The 26,007-nt window shown below is 35.9% G+C and overlaps 1 protein-coding gene across 4 annotated transcripts in view; it reads right to left on the reverse strand.

Annotated features, from left to right (window-relative positions):
* Nucleotides 1-26,007, reverse strand: part of PTPRD (protein tyrosine phosphatase receptor type D) — a 386,895-nt gene that overhangs the window by 104,862 nt on the left and 256,026 nt on the right. The window contains exons 9-18 of one of the 4 annotated variants that reach the window (XM_075526929.1): nucleotides 25,516-25,649; nucleotides 24,089-24,233; nucleotides 20,390-20,695; nucleotides 19,232-19,425; nucleotides 17,238-17,264; nucleotides 15,010-15,127; nucleotides 9,356-9,943; nucleotides 8,826-8,923; nucleotides 7,683-7,942; nucleotides 2,797-2,887 (exon numbers count right to left, since the gene is read on the reverse strand). In XM_075526929.1, the coding sequence (XP_075383044.1) occupies nucleotides 2,797-2,887; nucleotides 7,683-7,942; nucleotides 8,826-8,923; nucleotides 9,356-9,943; nucleotides 15,010-15,127; nucleotides 17,238-17,264; nucleotides 19,232-19,425; nucleotides 20,390-20,695; nucleotides 24,089-24,233; nucleotides 25,516-25,649 (1,961 nt within the window). Of the gene's footprint in view, nucleotides 1-2,796; nucleotides 2,888-7,682; nucleotides 7,943-8,825; nucleotides 8,927-9,355; nucleotides 9,944-15,009; nucleotides 15,128-17,237; nucleotides 17,265-19,231; nucleotides 19,426-20,389; nucleotides 20,696-24,088; nucleotides 24,234-25,515; nucleotides 25,650-26,007 lie in introns of all 4 variants that reach the window. The other 3 variants (XM_075526928.1, XM_075526932.1, XM_075526931.1) reach the window with 3 other exon arrangements.

The following is a 26,007-nucleotide window of genomic DNA, read 5'->3' on the forward strand; positions in this document are numbered from 1 at the left end:
TGTTGCCAAATATCATTACTTGCACATATACCTCCTGTTGTACTTTATACCAGGATTTCAATAAAATTACTGAACTGATTTAAGACTTAACATGCAGGCTTTCATTTAGGTTTTATTGCTTACAAATCTAAAGTAATCCTACTAGGTAATACTTACTGCAATCATAATATTTTGTTTATATTTCATTTATTTGCATGACATATCTATTTAAAGTCACTAGATCTCATGATATTCAAAATAAAACGAAATTTTGAGTTAATAAAAAAGGATTATATCTCTAATAACTATTATTTTTAGATACAAAATATCTAGTCCATTGTCTGTTCTTTTTAGATTCTGCATCTCTCTTAGTTTCATAATTGAGATTTAAGGAACCAGGAAGATTAGGTAACCACAATATGGCTGGAGATTCTTTTGGACTGGTCAGTTATGTACTGGAGTTAACACTCCAGAGTAGTGTTTTCAGCAAATACTTTTCTTCTGACAATCCAAGCAAAGTATTTGGAACATACTTCTTTGGAAAATCTATTGCCCAACCCTTTCTGATACTAGCCAGATATCTGAGATTGTACTAGAAAAAGATATGCACAACTATCTTCACTTGACCATCAGGAACTATTTGCTCAGAGAGTAGTGTGGTCAGTTTTTGTGGGTTTTTTTCAAAATTTATTTATTGTGCCACTGCTTTCACATGTTTGTCAGGAATAGCACAGCTAATAACAATATGTATATATTTTCTAAAGCTGGAAGTAAAACAGTCTTTTAAGTAATAGAAACTGGATGAGTTAGCATGAAATACAGTCACTGCCTGCTTTTGATTTTTTCCCTACTCAGTACTTACTATATGTATTGGTGGCAATTGTAAAAGATATATCAAGGGTTTTAGTTCTTTATCAGAAATAATTTTCATTTTCCAGTCAATGCATATCTTATTTCTTCCACCATTAATTCTACAATGTGGTCTCAATTATATCAGAAGAAGTGGGAAACAACCCATCCTGACCCAAATATTTCTGAATTAATAAATGCTCTTTATCAATCTGTTATACAGATTAATGCACTGCAACTTGCACAATGATTAAAATGACCCTTTGTTATGGGAATCAGCAGGACCTGTAGAATTTAATTGCCAAAAAGTTCAATGTCATCTGGTACCTATCCTTTAATCTGTTAATGCTGCTGAATGTGACTACAGTCTTTGGATGTTAAAAGTGGGTGGTCATATTAAATCAGTTTTCCATTACTGTATGGATCTTGCTGTCAAGAGTTTTACAGTTTAAACATATTTGATGTCACCTAGGTCTATGATCATGAGCTGATGGCATTTACAATCCAAGTTCTTTTAAAGGGAAGAAGTTAATAGATCAAAGCAAGTCATTGCTGCAATTGAATCAAATGAGATGATCACATAAATGAAATTGGTCAAGAGGAAACACAAGCTTCAATCAGTCAGTCAATGAAAACCATGCCTTCCTTTAAACAGTTATTTTTAATCTTCTGATTAAGGATTCTCCTGTTGCCGTACATATTCTTCTTTGACTTTTCTGATCAGAAAACAGACTAAAGACTGAAAGATCTCTGTTTATATTATCAAAGCTTTCTACAGCAGTGTTAGTTTGGTGAAGATCTTTATTTTCCTTACATTTTGGTGCAAACATTGAAATTGATACCCATTTTGTCAATGGGAGGAGGGAAAAAAAGCCTTGTGATTGCTTGCAGATCATCATTCCCCAGTGATTGTATTATGGGGAAGCATATGTTGAAGCATCTCTGTAACATAAAACTCTTGAATCCACCAAAAGAAAATGGAAAAATAGACAGGATCTAGTCAAAAGATCACTAAATCAGAAGTAAAGAAACTGACTTTGAACTCTGGTCTTTGAATTGCAGAGATATTACATGCACAAATTACCATAGCATCTGAATGAGATCTAAAATCCTAGCCAGATATGACAATAACAATAATAACACCACCACCTGGCTTTTGTACAGCGCTTTCATATGGGGCTCTCAAAAGAGCTTTACAATGATAAATATTAGTATTATTCCAAATTTACAGCTTGAAAGAAAAAAGACAATTTTGCGTGAGCTATATTGTCCTTCAGTAAAACAGAAGACAGGACTGAACGCTGACACTGTACTTCCTGGAAGTATTATTACGTCAATAACATAATGAATTGATTTCTAGTATTACTGGGCTTATTCCTAAAATGAAAATACTTTGGGTTAATTTCATTTATAGTGTCGAATGATGACACAATGTTGCTCTTTCCTACTTCATTGATTTATTTCTGAGCGCAAACTGTCAGCAGAATGGAGACTACTGTAAAAGTTTTCTAACCAGAAGTATTACAGTATGCGAGAATCAGGTAAAAACACCACAAGAAGGTCAAATGTTAAACTGCAGTGCAAATTGCAATTTAGCATTTGTTACAGGCTTAGTAAACACCCCACTAATGAACCAGACCTTTATTAGAGTTCATATCATTGGTGATTAAGCTTTTGCTGACAACTCATTTCACCTCCTGCACTTTTGCATTACACTTTACAATAGAAAAAGAATAAAATATTAATGCCAACAAAGATCAGACACTTCGTGTGCTTTATTGCAACATTATGTCTTTACTGTCTTCTAATTTAAGTAATTTGAACTTTTGTTTCAGTCCCCACAGGCTAATTCAAATATAAATATAAAATATCCTGACAACCAAAACTTCTAAAACTGGTGAGTTAATCACATACCACTAAGACTGTTTCTTTAATAGAGGAGAAGACGACAACAAAAACATACAATACCTCATCTAGTTCCATTTCATCTGGACTCTCCCATGGTTTGATAAACTTTCCACGAGACCTCTTCAAAGGCACAATAACTATGTAATAACCTCTGTAAAGGAAACATTGGTCAAAAGTGAAGTTGAAGGAAAAGTAATAGATAAATTGATGGAGTAGGTGTCTGTTCAGAGCAACTTAACAGAACAGCGGAACTTAACAGAACACTGAGAGTGAACTTTTGCACATTATTGTGCCACTGCAGCCTTCCAAACATAGTTGTAAAGATTCACACTCTTGCAACCACATCCAGTGTAAAACATTTGACAAATAAATGGCACTAATTACCTGCATTTTCATGTAAACATATAAATATGTATAAGAAACTTTAATTACAATGTTCTAAAATGCCTGCATGTTTGACTGTAGTTTATTATTTCATTTGAAATACAAAAGCCATGGAGTATTTGTGCCCTGCCACTATCACACTGGGAAAGAAACCCAAACCCCTAAATTGAAACATATTACCATATATTTAAATCTCAATTATCACCCCATCTTACCCCATTTTCATGTATAATCAGAAGAGTAGGTTAACATAATGTGCTTGTTGATGCCAATACTATTATAAACAGAAAATAAAGAAGACATAGCATACACTCCACCCACACAGTCTTTACTTTTGAGTATCAATCACCATCAGCTTTATCTACTTAAGTATTCTGTTCACAGTCATAGACAAGAGAGCTTGATGTATGCTCTCTTTACAGCTAGGGTTTGCAAATTACATATATCAGTTTTCCTCAGAAACATTTTCCTGAAAATATCTTCCTCCTCCCCCCCATGGAGACTAGTAAATTATACTTTCTAGTATAATAGAGATATGGCACTTTCCTTGTTTCCTTTGCCAAGTCTGGATACATGTCAGGCAGATCCATAATTTCACATTAGTGTGAGGAAAGGAGCAGTAGAATCACAACAGCAGGACATCCAGGATGATATAACATACATCTTCTTGATAAACACACTTGTCAAAAAGTCAAGCACTCTCCATCTCAGAGGAGAGGGAAAGAAGCTGCTCTCCTTTGTTTCTAGTAACAACAGAGCTTATTAAGAAGGTGCCTCTGGCTCTCCATTACAGAAGATAATTTTATTGTCTCATGGACCATCTTCTCTTCCAGTCTGCCATTTTTTACAGCCTGTTCAACCTTTTGCAGCACTGACTATTCATTTTACTCATGCAATGCAGTTGAAAAACCTAAAGTAATTAACGAAAGAGAGTCTACAGAAAAGACTTGCCTTAAAATTGATCAGAAACTATCTCAGTCTAAACTGACTCTGTAAACTATCTTTCTTCCACACCAGTGCATGCCATTAGCCCATTTTAATGGTCTCTTCTTAATTAAAGCTCCTTCCCATAAAAGAAATGTAACAAAACTTTGGATTTTTAACTACTGTAGTAAATGCACATATTTATTAATTCTTGTGTTAAGAAATTTGAGAAATTTCTCTGTTGAAATGCTGAGATCCAACAGGAGGTGCTGGAAATAAGAAGTGTTGGCCACAGATTTTTAACTGCTGCTCACTTGCTGTATTCCAGTATTTAAATGAAATCTGCAGCATGCATTCTTATAGTAACAATATGATAAATAATCTTTTACACTGATGTTCTTATTCAAAACTAGTAAGACTCATAGAACCCAGATTTTAAACCTGAGTATGTATTTTAAATAATTCTTTGGTTACATGAATAACAAATCCTAGTGAATGCTGATTTATCCATGTATACAATAATTAAAACCTACATACTTTTTCTTTAAAAGAAGCTTAAGAATCAAGACAAAATGCAATTGAGAATTGGCCCTCTATGCCTTTCAGACATCAAAGATACATCTGCTGGATGAACTCTACAGCAGTTTCTTCCTTATCATTTTTTCTTCTTCTTCTTTTTCTCTTTTAAGCTAAGAGAATGTTCATACTTTTTTTTTTAATCAAGGAACATCCAGCATGTAAATGTTACTTTTACACTCTTTCACACTTTCTTCATGCATGCCTCCCACTCATAACTTTGATCATCCACTAAGACTTTCAGCATATACAGAGTATTTTAAAGCCGAAAGCACAAGTACATCAACAGCAAGCAGAAAAATGAAACTGTTCACATAAATATACAGTGCTGCAAATTGTAAAGGACAACAAAGTTCTGTTATTTCTAGCTAACTCCAGAAAATGCAGCACCTCTTGAAAAACATGTTTTATCATATGCTTTATTACTTGCTTGTTTGTTTTGAGGGTTTTTTTTGGGGGGAAAGGGTGAGAAGTGGAGGGTTTGCTTGGATATTGCTTGAACTACTGAATATTACATAGGCCAAAGTCTTCCATAAAACTCTGTTTTTGCCTCAGACTTTGCAAAGATGGAAGAGATCCAGAGAAATATGAACTGTCCTTTACACATAAAAATTGCTTTGGATTAGCCCAAAATACTACAGGAAAATGAAGAAATTGCTCACTTGAGATGACGCCAGCAAAAGAGATGCATTTTACCGAGCATAGGTGAGCTCTGCTCCAATTTCTATGCTGTATCACCATCAAACATTGAAATAATGAAAATTACTTCTACCATCTTTAATAAATTACAAAGGCTCTTATAACATTACCCTCAATCCCATTAATATTTAACTATAATTAATTAGAGCAAACCATTAACTGTTTCATCTTCTTTGTAATTAGTACTATTGAAAGATTCTTAGTGTATAGTACTTCATAGTCAGATAGAGACAATCATGAGCATATAACATACCCATAGAGGAACAGCAACTGTAAAAATGTCAGCATAACTATCACACAAAATTGTTCTTCCCTATACAAAGACGATAGCTGCAATAATCTTACTTATTCTAGCAAGCATCGGATAAGCTTTTTCTGTTCAGTATGTAGTTGTTTTGGTATGCCCGCTTGCAAGGGTCAAGTCAATCTTGTTTTGTTTTGTTTTGTTTTTCTACCTCAAGCTGGATCACATCTTCTTAGGAAATAGATATAGAAGGAAGAGATACATTATTTGCAAAATTGGCAGTTGGACGTACATAGTTTAATGCACCCTTCCTGATGTCACTTAGCCTCTTTTATTTTTTTACACTACATAAAAGGAAGGGCATTGGCTCTTTTTCTACTGCTATCTTCTGCTATTGTTTGACCAGCTAGCCTGCACTTTTTTCTCTCTGTGAATGCTCTGCCTCATAAATCTTTTTTGACTCATTCCATCTTCAGTCTTGCTTAGCTGCATTTGTTACTGACCGCATCTTACTCAATCTAATGATAATGGCTACATTTTTCAGTTTTTCATCCTTTTAATGTCTCAAAGTCATTTCTTTCTTGACCTCACCTGCCTCAAAATCCTCAGTCAGTAATGAAAAAGGGGAGCAGCTTTCTACAAAGCTGTCAGTAAAAATCCACCAGGGAGAGGACAAGTTGAATCCCCAACAATATTTAATGACTTGCTCATTTTCCTCCCCATTTCCTTTACATTACACATGGGAACCTTATAGACCAACAAGAATCACTATAAGCAGAGCAATAACACTTATTGATTGTACCATGCTTCATGTTTTCTTGGCAAATCTTTATTGTCTAACCTTTCTAATCCCTGCTGACCGTGTGCTGAGAGCTCTTTAGTCCTGTTTCTGCTGTTTAAATGTCCACAGCACCTTTTCCCCAAAAACCTAAGTAACCTCTAGTAAACTCTCTGCCAATTTTTTCAGCAAAATGTCCTGCTTTATTTCTGGGAGCAGTGGAGAGGACCTCAGATTTTTCTTTTAATAAAAAACTTCAGAATTAATTCATCCAAATTAATATAAGTGCAGTAACAATTCTTTAATTCTCAGTCATTCCACATAAATCTGGAATGACTGTCTGAGTACTTCAAGATGCTGCAGCAGGGTGGCTACCCATCGATGGGTTATCCATTCTTCTTGAGACAACACACTGTTCAAAACACAACTGGCTTCCTTAATCCCTCTTTGCTATTTGAAATCAGTGATGAAACACAATAGTATTCTGAGAAACAGCTACATGCTGAAGGACAATCCTTCTCCATATATTTCCATCTAGATTTTACTGAGTCTTACATAGTTGGCTAAGTGACAAACTTATGGAATAGTTCCAGCTGGAAAGGACCTACACTGATTGTCTAGTCCAAATGCCTAACCACTTCAGGGCTGACCTAAAGTTAAAGCAAATTATTAAGGGCTGTCCAAATGCCTCTTAAACACTGACAGGCTTGGGGCATCAACCACCTCTCTAGGAAGCCTGTGCCAGGGTTTGACCACCATCTCGGTAAAGAAATGCTTCCTAATGTCCAGTCTAAACCTCCCCTGACACAGCTTTGAACCATTCCCAAGTGTCCTACCACAGGATACCGGGGAGGAGAGATCAGCACCTCCCTCTCCACCTCCCCTTCTCAGGAAGCTGTAGAGAGCAACGAGGTCACCCCTCAGCCTCCTTTTCTCCAAACTAGACAAGCCCAAATTCTTCAGCTGCTCCTCATAGGACATGCCTTCCAGCCCTTCCACCAGCTTTGTTGCCCTCCGCTGGATGCATTCAAATACCTTAACAACAAGAATCTAGCATTTATTCTTGTTAAATTTAATGCCATTGATTATTGCCTAATGCTCCAATCTATCTAGATCCCTCTGCAAGACCTCTTGCCCTTGAGAGAGTCAACAGCACCTCCAGTTTAGTACCGTCAAATATTAGTCCAATATTAGTCCAAATACTACTGCAGAGAGCTGTACTCTCTGTACCATTATGAAGAATAAAGCCCTGATCCACCACTACAGCTCTAGTTTTTATTAACAGTAAGAATAATCATCTTTCTGGAGATAAAAACAATGGTATGTCATTCATTCACTCACTTTATATTCTCATTTGAAGGTACTTCTGGAAGTTCCACAGTTATCATGCCGTCTAAGTTGGTCTTTCCAATGAAGACTGGCTTGGTGCGAAGCACATCTGGTGCAGTCTTTGCTGTCACTCTGTGCTGAAGACCCCCAGCACTATTCCCTCTGTTTGTCAGCACAAATGAATATGATGTCTCTGGCTTCAGGTTAGTGATCAGCTTTTGAGTAGCACGTCCATCAACCTCCACCACCATTTTTCCATCATCATAAAGGATCTAAGTTAATACATAAATTGAAGGTGGTTTTGGTTACTAAGAGAAGGCAACTGATACTGTCACACTGGATTCAGGAATGAACCTAGCTTTTAAAATGAAAGTTACTGGGCATTTTAGGCTGTAAGATAGTACTGAATTCACTACTGCGATTAAACTTCTCACTTTCAGGGGAAAAAAAGAACAACATCAATTTAAAGCAGTTAAAGCACTCCTAAAATCCAGTTTAACTTATTCAAATTCAGTAGTTTTGCTTGAACCCAGCATTTATATTAAGGCACACTTGTTAAAGGTACCTTGACTTTTTCATTTACATTCCTTATTCAGAAAAGTTTTTGCAACATTTAGTTTATAAAACACTGCTCTTCACTCGCCACTGCCTGAGATGACACAAGTGATGAAGAATGATGCAGAAGAAATGCCAGCCAGACTGCAGGTTACGTTGAGTTTCTTTAACTGACTAATGCTATAGTTAGTGAAGTAAAGGAGTTATAACGCAAAAATGTGTTGTAAATGTGAGGAGAAAAAACCCAAAATGGTACTCAGCTACAGTCACTACAGAAATGACTAAAAAAAAGAAGAAAATTATTATTTTCTTTCACTGTTTTCTCTAAAATATAGTAGCAACGAACTACTAATTATTAGCAAGGTGTTCATACCATGCATAATAACCAGTATGAGCCTGACTTGGAAATACTGTTGTAACTGTGGAAAGCTCATATTGCCAAACGATTGAATTTAACAGCTTGGGTCAATATTGCTATTAGTTTGCATTCTTAAATACAGCAATACCAAAAAAATCCAGATATTCAGTAAGCTACTTAACCAGGTGAATGACATCCTTTGGTTTCTGTATTTTCTCTTGTACAAATGGAAAGTAACTTACTTTGAAAGGCAAGGCTGAATTGTAATTTTCTGGAATTTCCCAGGACAGCAAAACAGAAGTCTTCATTACTGCTTTAACATGAAAATTTTTTGCAAACACTGCTGGAAAAAAAGAAACAATGTATATAAACAACATCTTGGTGCTTAGATCTTATCATATTTCCACTGCTACTTGGGAGTATTAGCTTTCCATTTAGGTCAAAAAACAACAAGGATTCAATTGTCCTACCTGTTTGCTCATATTTAAATATCACTTTTAAAGTCATTCTTACTCTTATCTAGTGACAACCCAACACGTACATTTTCCTTACCTGAAAAAATTGTGAAGATGTTAGCCAGAACTTGCTTGGCAAGGGACAACTGAATTCTAAGGCATCCAAAACATATTAAGATTTACATACTTTACCTTTTGTGTTTGATGAACCTATTTTTATGAATGGGCCGGTCAGTTTTATTTACAGCTTCAAAAACACTGATATCCAAAGACCGATACTCCTTTAAAGGTCAACGCCATAAGCAGACAAATCCTACCTTGATCCACGGGTAGTGTCCTGAACTGGACACTTGGACTATATGGACCAGGCCCTTTGCTTGTGTGGGCACGTACTTTTACATCATACGTGGTATCTGGTTTTAAGCCAGAAAGTGTCATAGTGGTATCAGCAGGAACAACAGGGAGTTCAACTGGCTGGTAAGCAACATTGATATCTCTGTACAAGATGGTGTATTTGGTGATAATGCCATTTCTCTCTGCCAAGAGTGGCATCTGCCAAGTTAATTGAACTGATGTAGAAGTAGAGCTTTCCGAGTGAAGATTTTGGGGAAATCCACTGGGTACCTCTTCAGGGACAGAAATCTCTTTAACCATCTCCTCCCCAAAGCCCACTTTATTTCTAGCTGAGAGCCTGAAGACGTAAGAAGCTCCTTTGTGAATGTCTGTGGCCGTGAAGTGATCTTCCTTCTCTGAGAACTCCATGGTCGTAAATGTATCCACGTCTTTGCGACCAAACTTCAGGCGATAACCCTGCAGCGGGCCAAAAGTGTCCACAGGAGGGTGCCACTGAATTAGAGCCGTGTTCATCTGTGTGTGGCTAATCACAAGTCGAGGTTTGCCTGGAACTGTAGCACAATGTTATTTAAAGATGATAAATACAAACAGAATTGCATGTACAATTCTTGAGGCTAGTTTTACCAGGAATAAGGATAAAAGTTCTCTTCACTCACTCTTAGTTCCACAAATTACCGTCTTACAGAAAAAATAATGTCTGCCTCCTGCACTATTGAGTCATACAGTGTAATGAACTATGATAGTAAAGCCATTTACTGTTTGTTGTCTTCTTCCCTTACCATTATTTCTAAATACAGAGAACATTCAGAGGCACAGGACTTAGGAACACAAGTCAAGAAGTAAAACTTCAAACAGACATCTTATGAATGGTTCTGTCTCACTTACAAATCCTTGCTTGCAAAAAAAGAGTATTGTCATAAGTATTCATTAATTTAATCCAAGGCACATTTCTGCCATTCCTGTAAATGGAAAAATAATTAATGAAAATAATAATAATAGTAGTAGTAGTAGTAATAATAATAATGGAGAAATTACAAGTTTCTAGATGTGTCTAACATAACTTTCACCATTGATAGTTAAATTGTGGTAGAAGCGAAGTCAGATCAGCCTTGTCATCAACAATCATTACTATGTATATTAGAACCCTATCATTCCACTTTCCATACACAAATCACCTCCAGCACAGGTTGTTTCAGCTTGGAGCGGTAGCACAGTTTGGAATTCAATTTCTTGATTGTCCTGGCTTATCACATATGATTTAGTTCCCAGCATAGTCTTGGTGCACGTGAACTGGATTTCTTCTGAAGAAGGCTAAATTGGAAGCTCTTCTTATCCAGATACACTCAAATCCTTAACTGGGAGCTATTGGTCTAAACTGATGATTTGTTTTTCAGAGAAGTTCAGACTGTAAGTGTGGTGAGGATGTCCAGTCTACAGGATCGAATTAGCCCTAATCAAGGGACAAATCCCATTATACAAATTATATGTTGTACATTTTTGGAGTCCCAATATCAATTGCTCTCATTTACTGTTTGTATTTAATTTATATATTTATTTGTATTTATTCATTTATTCATATTCATTTATATACATATATATTTAATTTATATATTCATTAATATTTTTATTTCAAAATAGTCTGTTTCTATTACAATGACTTATTTGATAATGAAGCATATCCATAACTATTTAGAAATTTGGTGTTCATTGTGTACCAATGCCTGACAGGTCAAGAGACTAGAATCATTTTCGGAGTAGTAGTGCCACGATAACATAGTCTTCCACGAAGACTAATTAGTTCCATCCACATTCAAAGCCTTCCCACGTGAATGTAACTGCTGCACTGTGAGCTCTGGTTCCTGTATTTAAACATTTCAATGGACTTTATTACTTATCTTCAGTTCTCAGGCACCCAGAAAATCAGATTCTTATTTGTCAGAAGTTCTGACTACCATTCCATAATGAATTAGGAATAAGGAGGGAGGAATGGCATGGCTTGAAGAAAATTCTGCATTTAATAAGCTCTTTCCTCATTATATCTGTCGTAAGTTGTGATGTTGCTTCTGATTGCATAAGAATTATGGCTAGTTTTTATATACATTTTCCAAATATCCTTCCCTTTAAATATGTAGTTCACCTGCAAGTATTATTCCCAGGAATCTTGTAAGTTTTTTCCTACACTTTCTGCTGCGTAAAGAATCTCTCTGACTAGTTCTGACTTTTCCTCATTGATTATTATGAGCCTTTATGGAACAAAGAAAAGGCTGTGAAGGCTTTTTGCAGGCCTTATTTTTCTCTACATTATAAATATTACTGAAACCAATGGAGCATATGAAAGAGAAGAAGAGTCCACACAAATAGAATAATAACTCCTTCAGCTTTCTAGAGGAGAGTCTGCTGGAAGGTGTCACTAAATTATTTTTGTGATAAATCACTTTTTTTTCTTGTGGCAAACCTCACAGAACTATTTTATAACCTTTGTGGTAACTACAGAGAAAGAAAGAAATTACTACTTGCTCTTAATCAGAACAGGGGAACTAATAAAGCTTACTTATCCAATAAAATACCCTGTGATTAAAATGGTAAATAACAACAGTCACTTTCTTTTTTAATATGAAGCCTATCTGATTTTGCGAAGTGTATGAATTTCCTTTTTGTTAACATACAACTATTGATAGAGGAAGACAATGGTTTTTTCTCTCTGTTTTTATTTCCAGATAGCTTTCAATTAACATTTTCTTTCAGTATGACCACTTGTGAATATTACAGTCTTGTGGGACAAACAGCAGGATTCTGTGCAGCCCTATATACACTAGTGTCATGGAATAGCTCTATCTAGAAACTTCTGGTAATAATACCTGAATTTGCCATAAGCCAAATGAGGTGAAATTGCCCATGAAAAAATATATTCTCTGATCTAGTGAAGTCCACATCCGTTACTACATAGCAAGATGACCCTCACACATCCCTTTGCAACAGTCATTACACCAAACAGTTGTAATGGCATGCCATTACTAGTAGAAGTTCATGCAAGCTGCCTTTGCCAAATTACCTGAAGTAATTTGTTTCTGTTAGCTGCTATACAGTACACCACCGTCTTAATGTAAATTTTCTCCTCTTAGCTGAAATCTGTATTTCAAGAGTGCTGTCCAGCACAGAGAGTAAATTCCAAGTAACGGACAAGCTGTTGTGCTATGAGATTCTTCAACTACTATGACACTGAAATTAAAGGTCTGATTAAATTATCTGCAAAAATTGTATGATATCACTGACTAGTAAGTCTTAATTTTTATCAAGGTCTTGTTAATCACATATTTTGTAACTTCTGCCCCAAGTAATTTAAAATTTTCAAATACTTGGACTTGGAAATGTTCAGTAACATTTTTTCTTCCATCTTATTTAAAAAACTAGGAAAGGGAACTGAATGTAAGACAAAAAGACACTCTGGAGTGAAAATATTAACTGCATTCAGTTACTGTACTGCAGTTACCATACTGTAGGCTCACTTACATTTGGTGAATGTTTCCCATCTAAAAATGTAAATGATACTTTTATATCACTAACTGGACACAGCTGAATAGTTACTTATCATCTGAATAACTTACGAATAGTAAGCTTCTCCAGTAAATATTTAGATTTTTATTACCCTTTCATATCTCTTACGGATATAATCTCACTCATTCTAATAGAGCTTCACCTGATTTAAACCGTTAAAAATCAGACTAGAAAGTCAGACCCTTCATTTGGTTTATTGTAGTATTTGAATAGCACCTTTTTAGGAAAAAAAATCAAATGGAAACTCTCAGAGAATAGGAGGGTGTATTTCAGACCTACAAGCCCCTGGTATTATGCATCATTCCTTCACTTGCCTGAGGTATTCTCATAGAAAGACAGTGAGCTGGAAACTCTTGGTACTGACTATATTTATTGTCTCCTTTTTCAAAAACCTGCATATGAATTTTCCTTACAAAAAGAGCTCAACCACAGCAAGCTGTAACAGCAAGTGAAGAGGTGTTCATACAACCTGGAATGTATGAAAGAGCAAAATGGTAACCAGCTGTTATCCTAGAAACCAGGAACAAACATTACTTGTCTACAGGGTGAAGCAAACAGCAAGAAAAGTGTAATATGTATTACATTTACAGGCATGCCTCTGATTCTCAATTGCTCTTCAGTCAACCAGGGTTTTATGGGACATGGGATTTGTTCGTCTTTCTAAAGTAGAAACATCAGAGATCTTAGAAGAGTGAAACATGAATAGTCAACAAGGACTAAATGCACAGAAGCTTTACGTTTTGCAAGCAGGTTTGCATAGCCTATGTTTATATCTAGAAACTAACCAAATCATAATCTATATAATTGTGTTTATTTAAATTGGGAACTGAACTTTAAAAAGAATAATGGATCAAGTGTCTTTTTTCTTAAATCAAGTGCAAGCGAGAAGTATATATCACTTTTTTTCTCAGACCATGAGAATTCAGGAAAGATAAGAAGCTGGAAGGTAAGTTTCAGCATCAGTCAAGAGTAATGACTAGAAGGTACTCTAAAGTCTGAAATGAAACTATATGATATACCTAGCCACCAAGGCTGAGATTTTTGCAAGTAAGCTAATAAGACAAGGATATAGATGTTTCTGATATTAGTACAAGATGTGCTTTACATTCGGTGATTGTTTTAAAAATTGACCCAATTAATATAAATACAAATACATATGCCTTTTGGACTTTATATATCTTAGCATAAATAATACATTGTTATTAAGAGAGCTTGTAATGGTGCTACAAAGGTTTCCATGTGATTGTAATGGAATATTCTTAATGGCTACACTACAAAACCAAGAAAATGAACACCTATGGGCTCTGAGCACCTGTAGATGAACACCACACTAAGGCTGTGGTGGCATCATTTAGTTAAGCTGTGTCACAGTGAACCACTTAAATTTTAAAAAAATTTGTTCCTCATCTAAAAGCAATTCACTTCATCCCATCAGTGCTAACTGAATCAGCTGAATTAGTCATGCAGTCAGATACCCACCATCTAGTATCAACTGTGATCAAATGCAGACTGAACACAGTGGCATGGTGTATTTTGCCCCAGTTTATGCCTCAAATTGCCACTGAAGCACTATGGATTTCAGGGTTTCACAGGCTGGACTCTCACTCCGTTTTCTAATTCTCTGCTTTAATAATCACGTTCTTCTGAGATAAGTTATGACTGTCATAAAGATAGGTTCTTTCTATGTTCGTACTGACAGGCAGCAGCATGCTGCTCTCACAGAGATCAGGAAAGCCCTTTACAAGTTTTTCAAATAGCCTTCTCAGCTCTGAATTGCTTTTTTTTCCTCTCCAAGAAGAAGACACCAGTCAGAATGGAAGAGCTACTAGAAAGTATGAAGTTAAGTATTACATTTTGGCTGCATCTTGAACTGAGAAAGGGACAAAGGGGGACACTGGTTCTGTTTTTATCTAAATAAATGAAGGGCCAAAGAGTGAAACAGAAAATCCTACTTCCTGTAAACACTTTTTATACAACAGGAGACTTCCAAATAGTAGGAGTAAAACACTAGCAGGAAAAGTCAAAGGATTTATTCAGACATTAACAGTTTTGTGAGTATTACCTGCACCAGTAGTAGATATGAGTTTGGGCTTGCTGCGTGCTCCATCACCTTTTGTTGTATAGGCTGTCACAGTGAAGGAGTATGTAGTTTCAGGCTGAAGCCCAGAAATTATCATTTCCTACGATGAAATAAAACAAGAACAATTTATTAAAAATAGATTGTTTTCAGGAGATCACGGAATCCTTCAGACAACCCTTGCATATTACATACAGTGTGCACGCTTTTGTGCTACTGGCAGTGATAGCAAGCATTTGAGAGCACCAACAGTCTGTTCTGTGTGAAGTACTTCATAATGCAAGATGTTTCACTCATTTAAGCAATAAAAGACAGCGCACTTCTAAATAGAATGCCTCAGGTAGTTTAAGGCACAAGGCCAAAGGCTTAGTGGTATGAACAGTGAATAAAGCCTTCTGAAATGCCTTGCCAGAGGAATACTACTGATATTGTGAAATGCATGCATATATAGACACGAGAAACTCCATTTAACTTAGTAATTTACAGGACATCACTGATATAGTTATAAAATGCCTAGTAAGAAGAGTGTTGCATTTGTATCCACATTTTGTAAGTAAAGATAGTTTAGCTGAACAAGAAAGCCTTGTTACTTTTGTAACACTTTCATTGCAACCTGTGTCACTGGTTGGATTGTGCATCTAAGTATCTCAAAGGTCTTCAGAAACAACTTACTCTTCAGGTCTAAAAGAACTACCTAAAACACCATTAGAAATCTGATCAGAGAATAAATCTGATGGCCCTCAAACAAATGACAGCAGCTACAAAACAAGTAGCTCTTCAGCTACTACAAGTGAACGGAAGCAAGATCAAATTCTAAGTGTCAAAGCTTAGGGAATCTTTTTACACGTGTGTGCACACACACGTATACACACACATGGAAGATGGTGAAGGGCCAGACACCTGAAATGAACTAAACTTACATTATGCTGCAAGGGCAGCCAGAGGAATTTAAGCCTTGACACTCACAATATAAATAAATTTTATATGCAAATATAAAAGGACAATATTTGGAGGCAACTGACTGGCCCAAAGTTCCCAACCTGTCAGCTTCCAGGGTGTTACCACTGGAGTATTCCTTTGCATTTTCACATGCCTGAATGGATTTACACTAAATTTCACTGCTGCCAGGGAGACGGTATATTTATGCATCTAGAATAAATAGCAAATATGCAATCACACACTCCTCAGATCCAACAACCATAAAAGTTAATATAAAAATTATGGGTCACACTATCCAGAGTAAATGGATTTTTCAAGATAGTGGATATGAGGTTAGTACAGTTGTGATTAGAATTTGGCATTGCATTTACAGTCAGTTACTAGCCATATAGAAATAACAAGGTAATGATCAGAACGAGTGGGCAAAATAGCTCAAATAAAATAAAAACATGTTTTTAAAAAACCTAAAAAACCCCCACCCTTCAATTCTCTCTCAGAATTGAATTGACCCTAAAGGCCAAGATCAGTAAGACAGACTTCTCATCTTTCATAAGGAAACTCCACCTGGTATTAACAGAATAAAATTGTAAAAGGCAAAAAAAAAAAAAGCCACCCTTTTAAACAGTGACAAAGGTATCAGCCTCATCTAAAACAAACAGTACTTCATGGTGCAACAGATATGATTGCATATAGTGTTGTCATCTAAAAGTGTGATTTGGATACAGCAAACACTATTACTTAGGCATAAACACTACAGGGCATTTGGCTTTCCTGATAGCATACAAAATACATTTATCAAATTACCAAAACGAAAGCACAACTAACTTCAACTTTCAGCTACACAAAAAAAGTTAACCTTAAAATGAATACAGAAAAATCTGACTATTGCTAGGCAACTCTGAACCACTTCTGTTTTATCTTTCTAAAACCTTCTTGTAAAGAGGAAACTGTAAGGCAAAGTTAGTGACAGCCATCAAAAAGAAGAAAACACAAACCAGTTGTGTACATTTTGGCATCATGCTAAACCCCAGAACAAGCAAGCGACAGTAACCCCCATTCTACCTGGGAAAAGAAAAAAAAAGAAGCAAAAAAGTGCCATAAGTGAAAAACCTTTGATGTTAGGAGCATGCATTTGTGCAAATGAAAAAAAGAAAACCAAACAACCTGAAGAAAACTCAAAAAAATAAAAGGAGGTTACAAGCAAACAAGCCACAAGGAAAAAAAATCCCAAACCCAACACACATTGTTTTTCTGGCCAGTCAAAAACTACTCACATGTTCAGTAGTATCATCATATTCCCACTGATTGAGAGTAAAGAATGTTGGAGGGAAAAACAAAATAAATGAAGAGATTTGTAGCCTAGTTGAGGTAATGTTTTCTTCTTAACAGTAAAATAAATATGAAAGTTATCTGGAAAAATCATGTGCAATTTGAATTAATCGTGTAGAAGCACATAGAATCTGGTTAATGAAATCAGGCCAGGCATTTTTTATTCCGTTTCTGCTCTCCCTAAAAACCAGCCACTTCTCTTTCCTTGAAAGACGAAAAAAGTAATGAATCCTCTTGTACCATGTAGTAATATTTTCTAATAGATTGTATTAGTAAAAGCTACCAAGGCAGAATTAAACGCTACCTGGTTTATTTAATCATGTTATTAGGCTATATGCTTGAGTTTCCTAAATTAATTCAATGCTGTATTTAAATTAATAGCAGGATTTTTTTAGTCTTGAAACCTAACCACACTGATCTTTTACCATCAAGGTCTTCATACCTGCACAAGCCCTGATCACATGTATCACAGAAGTATGATAGGCAGGAAGGAGTGGCGGGAGGGGAAGGGAGGTGACTATCCAGAGTGAACCAATGGCAAACAGGCAGGTCAAAGCCAAACTTGGCAAAAAAAGAAATACAACTTTTGCTTTTATGATATTTGGGTTCCAGTATCTCATCTAGTCTCCCATTTCTGACCTTCTAGTGTTTGAAATTATTTTAAACTACTACCACACAGAGGTTGAAAGTGAAAATCTGTGCAGGGAAGGGAAGAACCAAAGCGCAACAGCATCTCCTTTTCCATCTTCCCTTTCCCTTCCCACCTCCTCACCTTTTTCCATCTTTCTCTCCACTGAATTTAAGCTGCAAGAACACCACGTTTTGCAAAATAGGTAAGTAAGTACATACAGATAGCTAGACAGACTGTCAGGTAAAACTGCAACAAAGACCTCCAGGAACAGAGACAATACTTTGAGAACAGGGTCATCAGCAAAATGTAGGTGTAGGAGACCTGTTCTCAAAAAAGGTATCTGCAGAGCTGAAATTTAGAACTAAGACTGGGAGAAGAAACAAAGGAAGCTGGAAAACATTTATTCACATAAAATGCTTAAGAGGCAAATTTAACTCTAATTTATGCTAGGTTGATAATTTCTTACAATTTCCAGTCATTCCAGTCATAAATTGAGAGCTAGCAGTTAGAGGTGTATACCTGATAATAGTTTCAATGTAGGAGGATTCCTCCAGTACCAGGAGCTTTGGGAATCTTCAGTTTTACAGAGCACTAGTGTATCCCAACCAGTAAAATCCTATTTTTAGAAGCTTTTTAAACTTGATGTGATCAGGCTTTTGTTTTCATCATGTCTCATAATTTATAAAACAGACGGGAAATTTTGCAATATACTTATATTGCAAATAAACCCCATACCTATTTACACTAAGCTCCTCATTTTATTGCACGATTATTGGTATGAATAATGACAAGTATAAATACCTCTGTGATTTCTAAAGTTACACTAATAAATTCATTTCCTGTGAAACCTATGGTGAAGTGGATACATTCTAATGACAGAAACACTGTAATAATGGGCTAAAACAGGCTGCTAGTGATTCTAGGTTCTCCAGTGAAACAAAGAAATACCAGGTGGGTGGATGGGGCAGTGCACAGTTTGCTACATTGTCTGTGACCTGGCTCAGATCTCCCTGATGCTTTAAAACTTCAGAGCATAGGTATAGGGTGAAGTCTCCAGGTTTAAGGGAGCCAGCAGAATGACAGAGCTTAGCATTTAGTTCCACTCCTATACAGAAAAGGGTGCCCAGGTTTGGCCCAAGAACCTTTAAACGTAAATATTCTGAAAATAAGTTGTTTAAAAATAGAGATAAAAAATGTCAGCTGGTAGGCTGAAATTAGAAAGAAAAAAAAAGGGAGTTCTGGATAGCTCTCTGGTACACGAAATGTTTTAACTGTGACCTAGAAAAGAACACAAAATGCCCTAATTACCTGTGCATCAGCCAGCATGATGTCCTTCAGCATGGGCTGACCCTTTGGCTCTCCATTTTCCATCCTCACGTAGTGGACCTGGTATCCTCGGATCTGACCATGCTGCTTATTGGGTACAGGTGAGCGCCATGACACTTTAACAGCAGTAGAGTTGACAGCCTCTACCTCGACTTTGCGAGGAGGACCACTAGGAACTGGAACAACATCATTGGACAGAAGAGAATTACAGGCACCTGTCCCACCCATGTCTTTTGCTTTTTTTTTTTAAAGGGCAGACTCACTATGTTTTCTTTGAAGAATACAAATTGTTCAACAAATGAAAATGCTCAACCAATCTGCTCTACCTTTCAGTGAAAAGATCAAAAAACATGACTGATGCAAAAAATGGAAGAAAAAAGAGTATTAGAGAAATAGAAAAACATGTAAAAATGTACAAAAGCCAAGGAAGATGCTTTGAGATTCAAAGCATTATAGTACAAAGAGATATTTTAATCATTGAAATAATAATACTACTAATAATAAAAACACAAAAGATTTCAAAAAAAGTTTCCCTTATTTTTGTTTGCTAAGTTCTTTGTTTCATTTTTTTTTTCAGTAGCATAAAAAGGAGGCTGATAATAGGGCTGTCTTCTGTCACTTTCAAGCATGGAAGAAAAGAAAATGTGTGGAGCATCAGTTTTCCAAGATCAAAAACAAAACTCAAAAAAAAAACCCACCAAAAAAAAACAAATCAAAAAGCACAACATGGAACAATAAAGTAGTTAAAAAAAACCAAAACAAAAACAAAACCTGAAAAAAAGTTCATAGACATAAGTGTTTAAAAATAATAATGACTGCAAAATCAAGGAAAAGGCAGAAAGATTTTCCCCTGAGAGTTACTATTATGTTAAAGGAGGAGCAAGAAGGATATGTATGGGCTCAAAGGGGCAGCAGATTCATGTCACTTACAAAAAGGTACTTTCTGTTAAAAAAAATAAAAATGCCAAATAGAAAAATGGTGTAGAAAGGACAAGTCTTTGATTAAAAAACTCAAAGGGTGATAATATCTGTGATTTGGGAAAAAAGAGGAGCAGAAAAAAATACTGTTAGGCTATACAAAAGACAGCAGATCGACAGAGGGTCATAGAGGCGCAAACTGATGTAGTGGAGGCAACATACCATCTTCATCTGTCCGAATCAATACTGCTAAGCTCTCTGGGCCAGGTCCAACATCAGTGTGGGCAGTCACAGAGATCCGGTACTCAGTCCATTTTTCCAGCTGTTCCAAAAGGTATTGGGTACTGTCCGAGGAAATTCCCAAAATTTCATGGGGCTTGACATCTTCTCCATCAATCCCAATGTACTTGATGGAGTATTCAGTGATAATGCCGTTCTGTTTTTCCACCGGTGGAGGTTTCCAACTTACCAAAATGCTAGTGGAGCTGGGGCTTGTGCAACTAATGTCTTGAGGAGGAGCTGATGGCTCTAATTTCAGTAGTGGGTTAAAGGAGGATTTGAGTGAAAGGATAGGAGTGATTGAAAAAAATGAACAAAAGAAAAAATAAAAATAAATAAAAGACAACCAAATGAAAATAAAAAATAAACCAAAAAAAGTAGAAACTTAAAAAAGCAAAGCGTCAGATAACCATATGCACCTTGGCTTATTAACGTGAGGAAACTGAAAATGAATAGACCAACTAAATGGTGAAAAAGGATGTAGGGGAAATACATGAAAATGAAACCTCAAAATAATATTACCTACCTGTAATTAAAATTCTTCTTGAAATAAAACAAAAACGTGACACTTCTATGACTACTGATCTATCTTTATAATCAATGCAATTAGTGCAAGCTATAATATTTTAAATGACACATGACATGTATTTACTTACAAATTTGCACATATCCCCTTCAAGTGGGTTTACTTTCTTTGAGAAAAATTCTTTTTACAGAAATCCTAAAAACTTGCAATAATTGCTAGAAATTGCTCCATAAATTGCCATTTTTGTAGCCTCCCCACTCTCATAAACAATTTATTGTTTTTCCAGGTTTTTTGTATAACTGAGTCTGCCTGGCACAAGTCAACTGTAATTTACGTTTAAAAGGAAAGCATTTACTGAAACATTTATTGTAGCCAACATACTAGAAGCATGCAGTCAATAGAAGATGAAGAAAGTCTTAGTCAAAGATTTACCTACCAGGAAAAAGTGACAGGCTTGTTGATTCTGACTGTAACTTGTACTTACCCTAGATCAGCTGTCAGTTTTATTTTTTTAACTCCTCTTGGAGACACCTTTGCTAGCAAAGAATTAAATCCTACCAGTAATGTAGGTAACTTCTATAGGAAAAAAAAAATCTACCCCCAAACAACTTGTCAAGAAAGCAGGTATTAATTTTACAAAGAGAGTTCACAAGCTCAGCACATCAGAACAGTGAGAGATTCTGACTTGGTTTCATCTCTTGTCACCAGCACCAATCTTCCAGAGCAAAAGTGCTCACCTTTACTGATTTGTACTCAAAGGAATCTGTTAGCATATTTACCTTTTCCGGGTTCCAGAGCATTTAAGCATGTATGTCATTCCATTGCTTTCAGTGAGGGAATTCAAGTACTGAAAGTTAGGTATGCATTTATGTGCTTAAATGCACTTTGACTTAGCAAAGTCTATGCTTACTAACTAAGCTCATTCAGAGCACCACAAAAGGAGCCATAGTTCAAATTCACTGGCAGAAGTAGTGGACATGGACTCCTTTCCTATGTCTGCCTTCTCTCTTGTAAGGAAAACATAAATTTTGGGTGCAAGATCTTTATGGCTTTTTTTTTTTTTTTTGGCTACTATTTTCTTCCCACTTCTTAAGGGAAAAAAAGAAACAAATGGATTTCTGGTACTTATACTAGGCACATCAAACAAAATTAAAGCAACAGAGAAGGCCTAGGACACTGCTGTGACCTATTGCATTTACACATGTACCCTTCAGTTCCCTACAGCTCTTCTACAGGGATCAATGGCTTTTTACTCAGTATGGTACACTGCTGTTCTGAAGGGAAAACAGGAGGGAATGCACCAGCATTTCAACTAACTAGAGGAGGTGGACGGGGGGACAGATGAGAATTATCACATTTGGGGGTTTTTTTTAGGCTAATTCAGTAATCAAGTACTCAGAAACATGTTGGTCCCCTTCTAACATCAACTTGTGCAGGAAGTAAAATACAAGTAAAATGTCTCTTAAGGATCTTTTATGTAAAGAAATAAATCCCTGTAGCATCTTTCTCTGAAAACAAGATGAAAGGCAATAGCGTACTCTGGTGAATATTGCCAATAAACTCACAGAATTTTATTAATTTTTAATCCATTATACTCTGCAAATGCAAAATATTGCATTTATGTAACTAAGCATAATCTGTAGGCTACTTGTGTAACCAGTTTTATTAATGCATATACTTTTTTCTTAAAATATACAATTTTTGCAAAAAAGGTTTTGCAATCTTTTCAGCAAATAACCAGGGTCTGCCCACTGAAATCAACTGGATTTTCTTACTATCTGAAGACTTAAGGCTGAAAAAAGCATAACATATTCTTATATTCAAGAAGGGAAAAATGCTTATACGTGCAACCTTGACCCCTAGATGTTTATTTTGTATGCACAGTCTAAGCAATCTTCACGCAGTATAAGAGAATGAGCATTCTAAATAGCTGAAATGACTCCCAGAGTAAATAAGCACCTTTTTCTTCATCAAATTATTGATTCTGGATTACTAAAATTAAAAGGTGCCTTGCCACTGTCTCTAAAACAAGCCTTGTGTTATATAATCGTCTTTTCTGCTTATTCCAAATGCCTTAGAAATGCTTCAGAAGCACATTTAGCTTTGGTTAAAGGTCGGCAGCACTGTATCTCCAGTCACACTAATTACTATTAATATATAACACTAACAAAGAACCATGTTGTAATCACATCTGTCATGACTGCAAATTAAAAAGCCTCATGTCAATTGAGAATCTGAATTTTCCGTTTTGAATAATATTACTTGAAGAAAAGGCCATTTAATTTAAAACAAATACAAATAGAATTGCGTGAAGTTTTAAAATGACAGTGTGTAATGAAAACTGTCAGGAAAGCATAACTTATCAGGCAAGAGAAGCACTTCTGGACATCATCCTTGAATAGCTGATTGTTTTAATTAAGTCTTAATTTAAATATTTTTAAGTGCATATATAAATCCCTGACAAATTTTTGCATCTCATTTGCAGACAAATGTGATGAATTTCATGACATTGTTTCCATAAGCATCCAGTGAGAAAACAATTTTTCTACTGGTGTAAAATGTAAAATGACTGAACATCATAAAAAGCCTAGATTAAAAAAAAAATCTGTTTAAAATCAGAATGATTAACTATTATAGAAGAACAGTTACGAGGAAATTTTTTGTACAGTCTGAAATATTCAACCTGACCCACTCTACAAATTTTTTGTACTTCAGGGACATGCTGCAGAACAACCTAGTATTACAGGAAATCTTCTGACTAGGCAGGTGGAATTTTACAGGTAGAAGACTGTTATTAATGTACATCTATTGCATGATAAAAATCCGATTATAACATAAAATAAAATACTACTATGACAGCAAAATATTGTCTCCTTAGACACTGGTTTACAGAGTTTTTTTCTGAAACTATGTAAGAGTCACTCATACATTAAATTGATCACAATACTACTACAAAAACACACATTTTAAGCTTTCTTTTGCTGTATTAAGCACCATGAATGCTGTATTTTTATCATTTTGCCTTTTTCTCTGTTGCTGCCTCTCTGGGCTACTGAGATTAATCTCTTTGAGAAATCCAAGACAAGGAAATAAAGTTAGCAAGGAAAGACACCTACTTGACTGCATGGTTCTCGCTGAGATTTCTGCCGTTGAAGCACCCAGGCCTTGTGGAGAACGTGCAGCTAGACGGAATAAGTACAAGCTGTTTGGCCTTAAGCCTTGCAGGCGATAAGATGTAGTAGGTTCAGTGGAAACCCGTTGCTAAAAGTAGGTAATAAGAGGATGTCTTGATTAATATTCAGAGACTCTGAATTCCATATGTTGCCTAGAGAAGAAATGCTTTTATACTCCAATGATAACCCCATTGAGAAAAATTTAAATTCAAGAAAATAAATCGGAACAAAACCAAACTAAACCAAAACAAAAATGAATACATTACTTTTGACAAACACACATTAAGGAACATTATTTTTTAAAGTCGACAGCTTAATGGGTTAAACTCAGAGCCAGAAATATTGTTTGACTGTTTGAGGAAGTAATAGCTGTGTACAAAGTATAAAAGGTTTTTCAGACAATAACACATAAACAAAGCCTTACCTATTACCTCTTACAACAATGAACTACAAGGTTTTATAATGTGAGTAATCTTGCGTTTAACCTCATAGTTAAATTTGTGTTCAAATTATTAAAAAGCAAATTCTTCTAAAGGGCAACTTTTTAAGCAGGGGCCTGCATCCTATGTGGAGGTGAAATACAGATCTGGCCCCCTTCCACAAAATAAGCTTATGCATTCACAGTATATGTGTGAAACCACCATAAACATAAGCTCAGTTGAAGCATCAGCAATGAGTTGATGATGCAGGAGAAATCAATGAGGCTGACACTCTCCTGCTGCCTTCTGAGGCTGCCGGCTTCCTTCTTTTGTCTGGGACACCTGGCAATATCACATGGTTTCCATATCAGAAGAACAGTTTATTCTAAAGCCTACAGTACTAACACCACAGAGGCCCTCAAACTAAAAATTCTTTAAGAAATAGCGGTACAGGAAAAGTCTATAGCATGTTTTTGTCTTTAGAAAAAAACCCCGCATCTTCTTCTCACATGTTATTGAAAGATTAGAGAAGCTTGAGAACTCTCTTACGTGGTGGCAAAGAGAAAAAAAAATTCTCTAAGGCTGAAAATAGACTTCAAAGTCCAAGTATAAGTGCAAAAAATCTTACTGAGTCCATAACATGCCCCAAAACACTTATGCTTCCAAGCCTTTGTAGAGGAAGAGGCTTGGAGAGACACGATCACTGTCTGAAACTGGATGACTTGTTGCAAACAACAGCAAAGTTCCAGTGGCTGGTAACCATCGACAGCATTTTCTGCTGTTTACACACTCTCAGTCTATCATTACGTTGACTGCTGGGTTTAACAACCTGTTAAACATCAAGACATTTGTACTAAAGAAAGTTACTAATCCATCAATTCTAAACCATTGCAGCATTTTCTGCCTGACTCATTAAAGAGTATTTAAAACATGTATAGTCTTTTCACTTACCTCCTCCCCATGCTCCCCATCTTTGTAAACCAGTTCATAGCTGGAAATGGTATCAGAGCGTGGAGGTGTCCAGGAAAGTAATATGCTCGTTTCAGACTCAGGTTCCGCTTTGAAGTTCAATGGCTGACCAGGCACTAAAGAAAAAGTTGAGCAGCAATTGTTTATTTGGCTATTTCAACGCTCATCTTTCAAACCTTTTAAACTATTATCTGAATGTTTCACACAATATTACTTTTATTGAACTTACTGAACTTAAACAAATTCATTAACTGTACTAGGAGATAAATTAATCTGAGCTCAGAAAAAAAATGATATATTTAATTCACACATTACAAATTATCAAGGATTTCAAATAAATGCTTTGCAGTGTAAATAACGCACACAGAACTGAAATGCAATTGAACAGAAGCCTGGTGATGAATACTAGCAATCTAATAACCTATGTGTGAAATGGTGAATATATACATGCATCTGTATGTGTGGATACGGGGA

The sequence above is a fragment of the Mycteria americana genome, chromosome Z, assembly GCF_035582795.1.
Source record: "Mycteria americana isolate JAX WOST 10 ecotype Jacksonville Zoo and Gardens chromosome Z, USCA_MyAme_1.0, whole genome shotgun sequence".
Classification (NCBI taxonomy): domain Eukaryota; kingdom Metazoa; phylum Chordata; class Aves; order Ciconiiformes; family Ciconiidae; genus Mycteria; species Mycteria americana.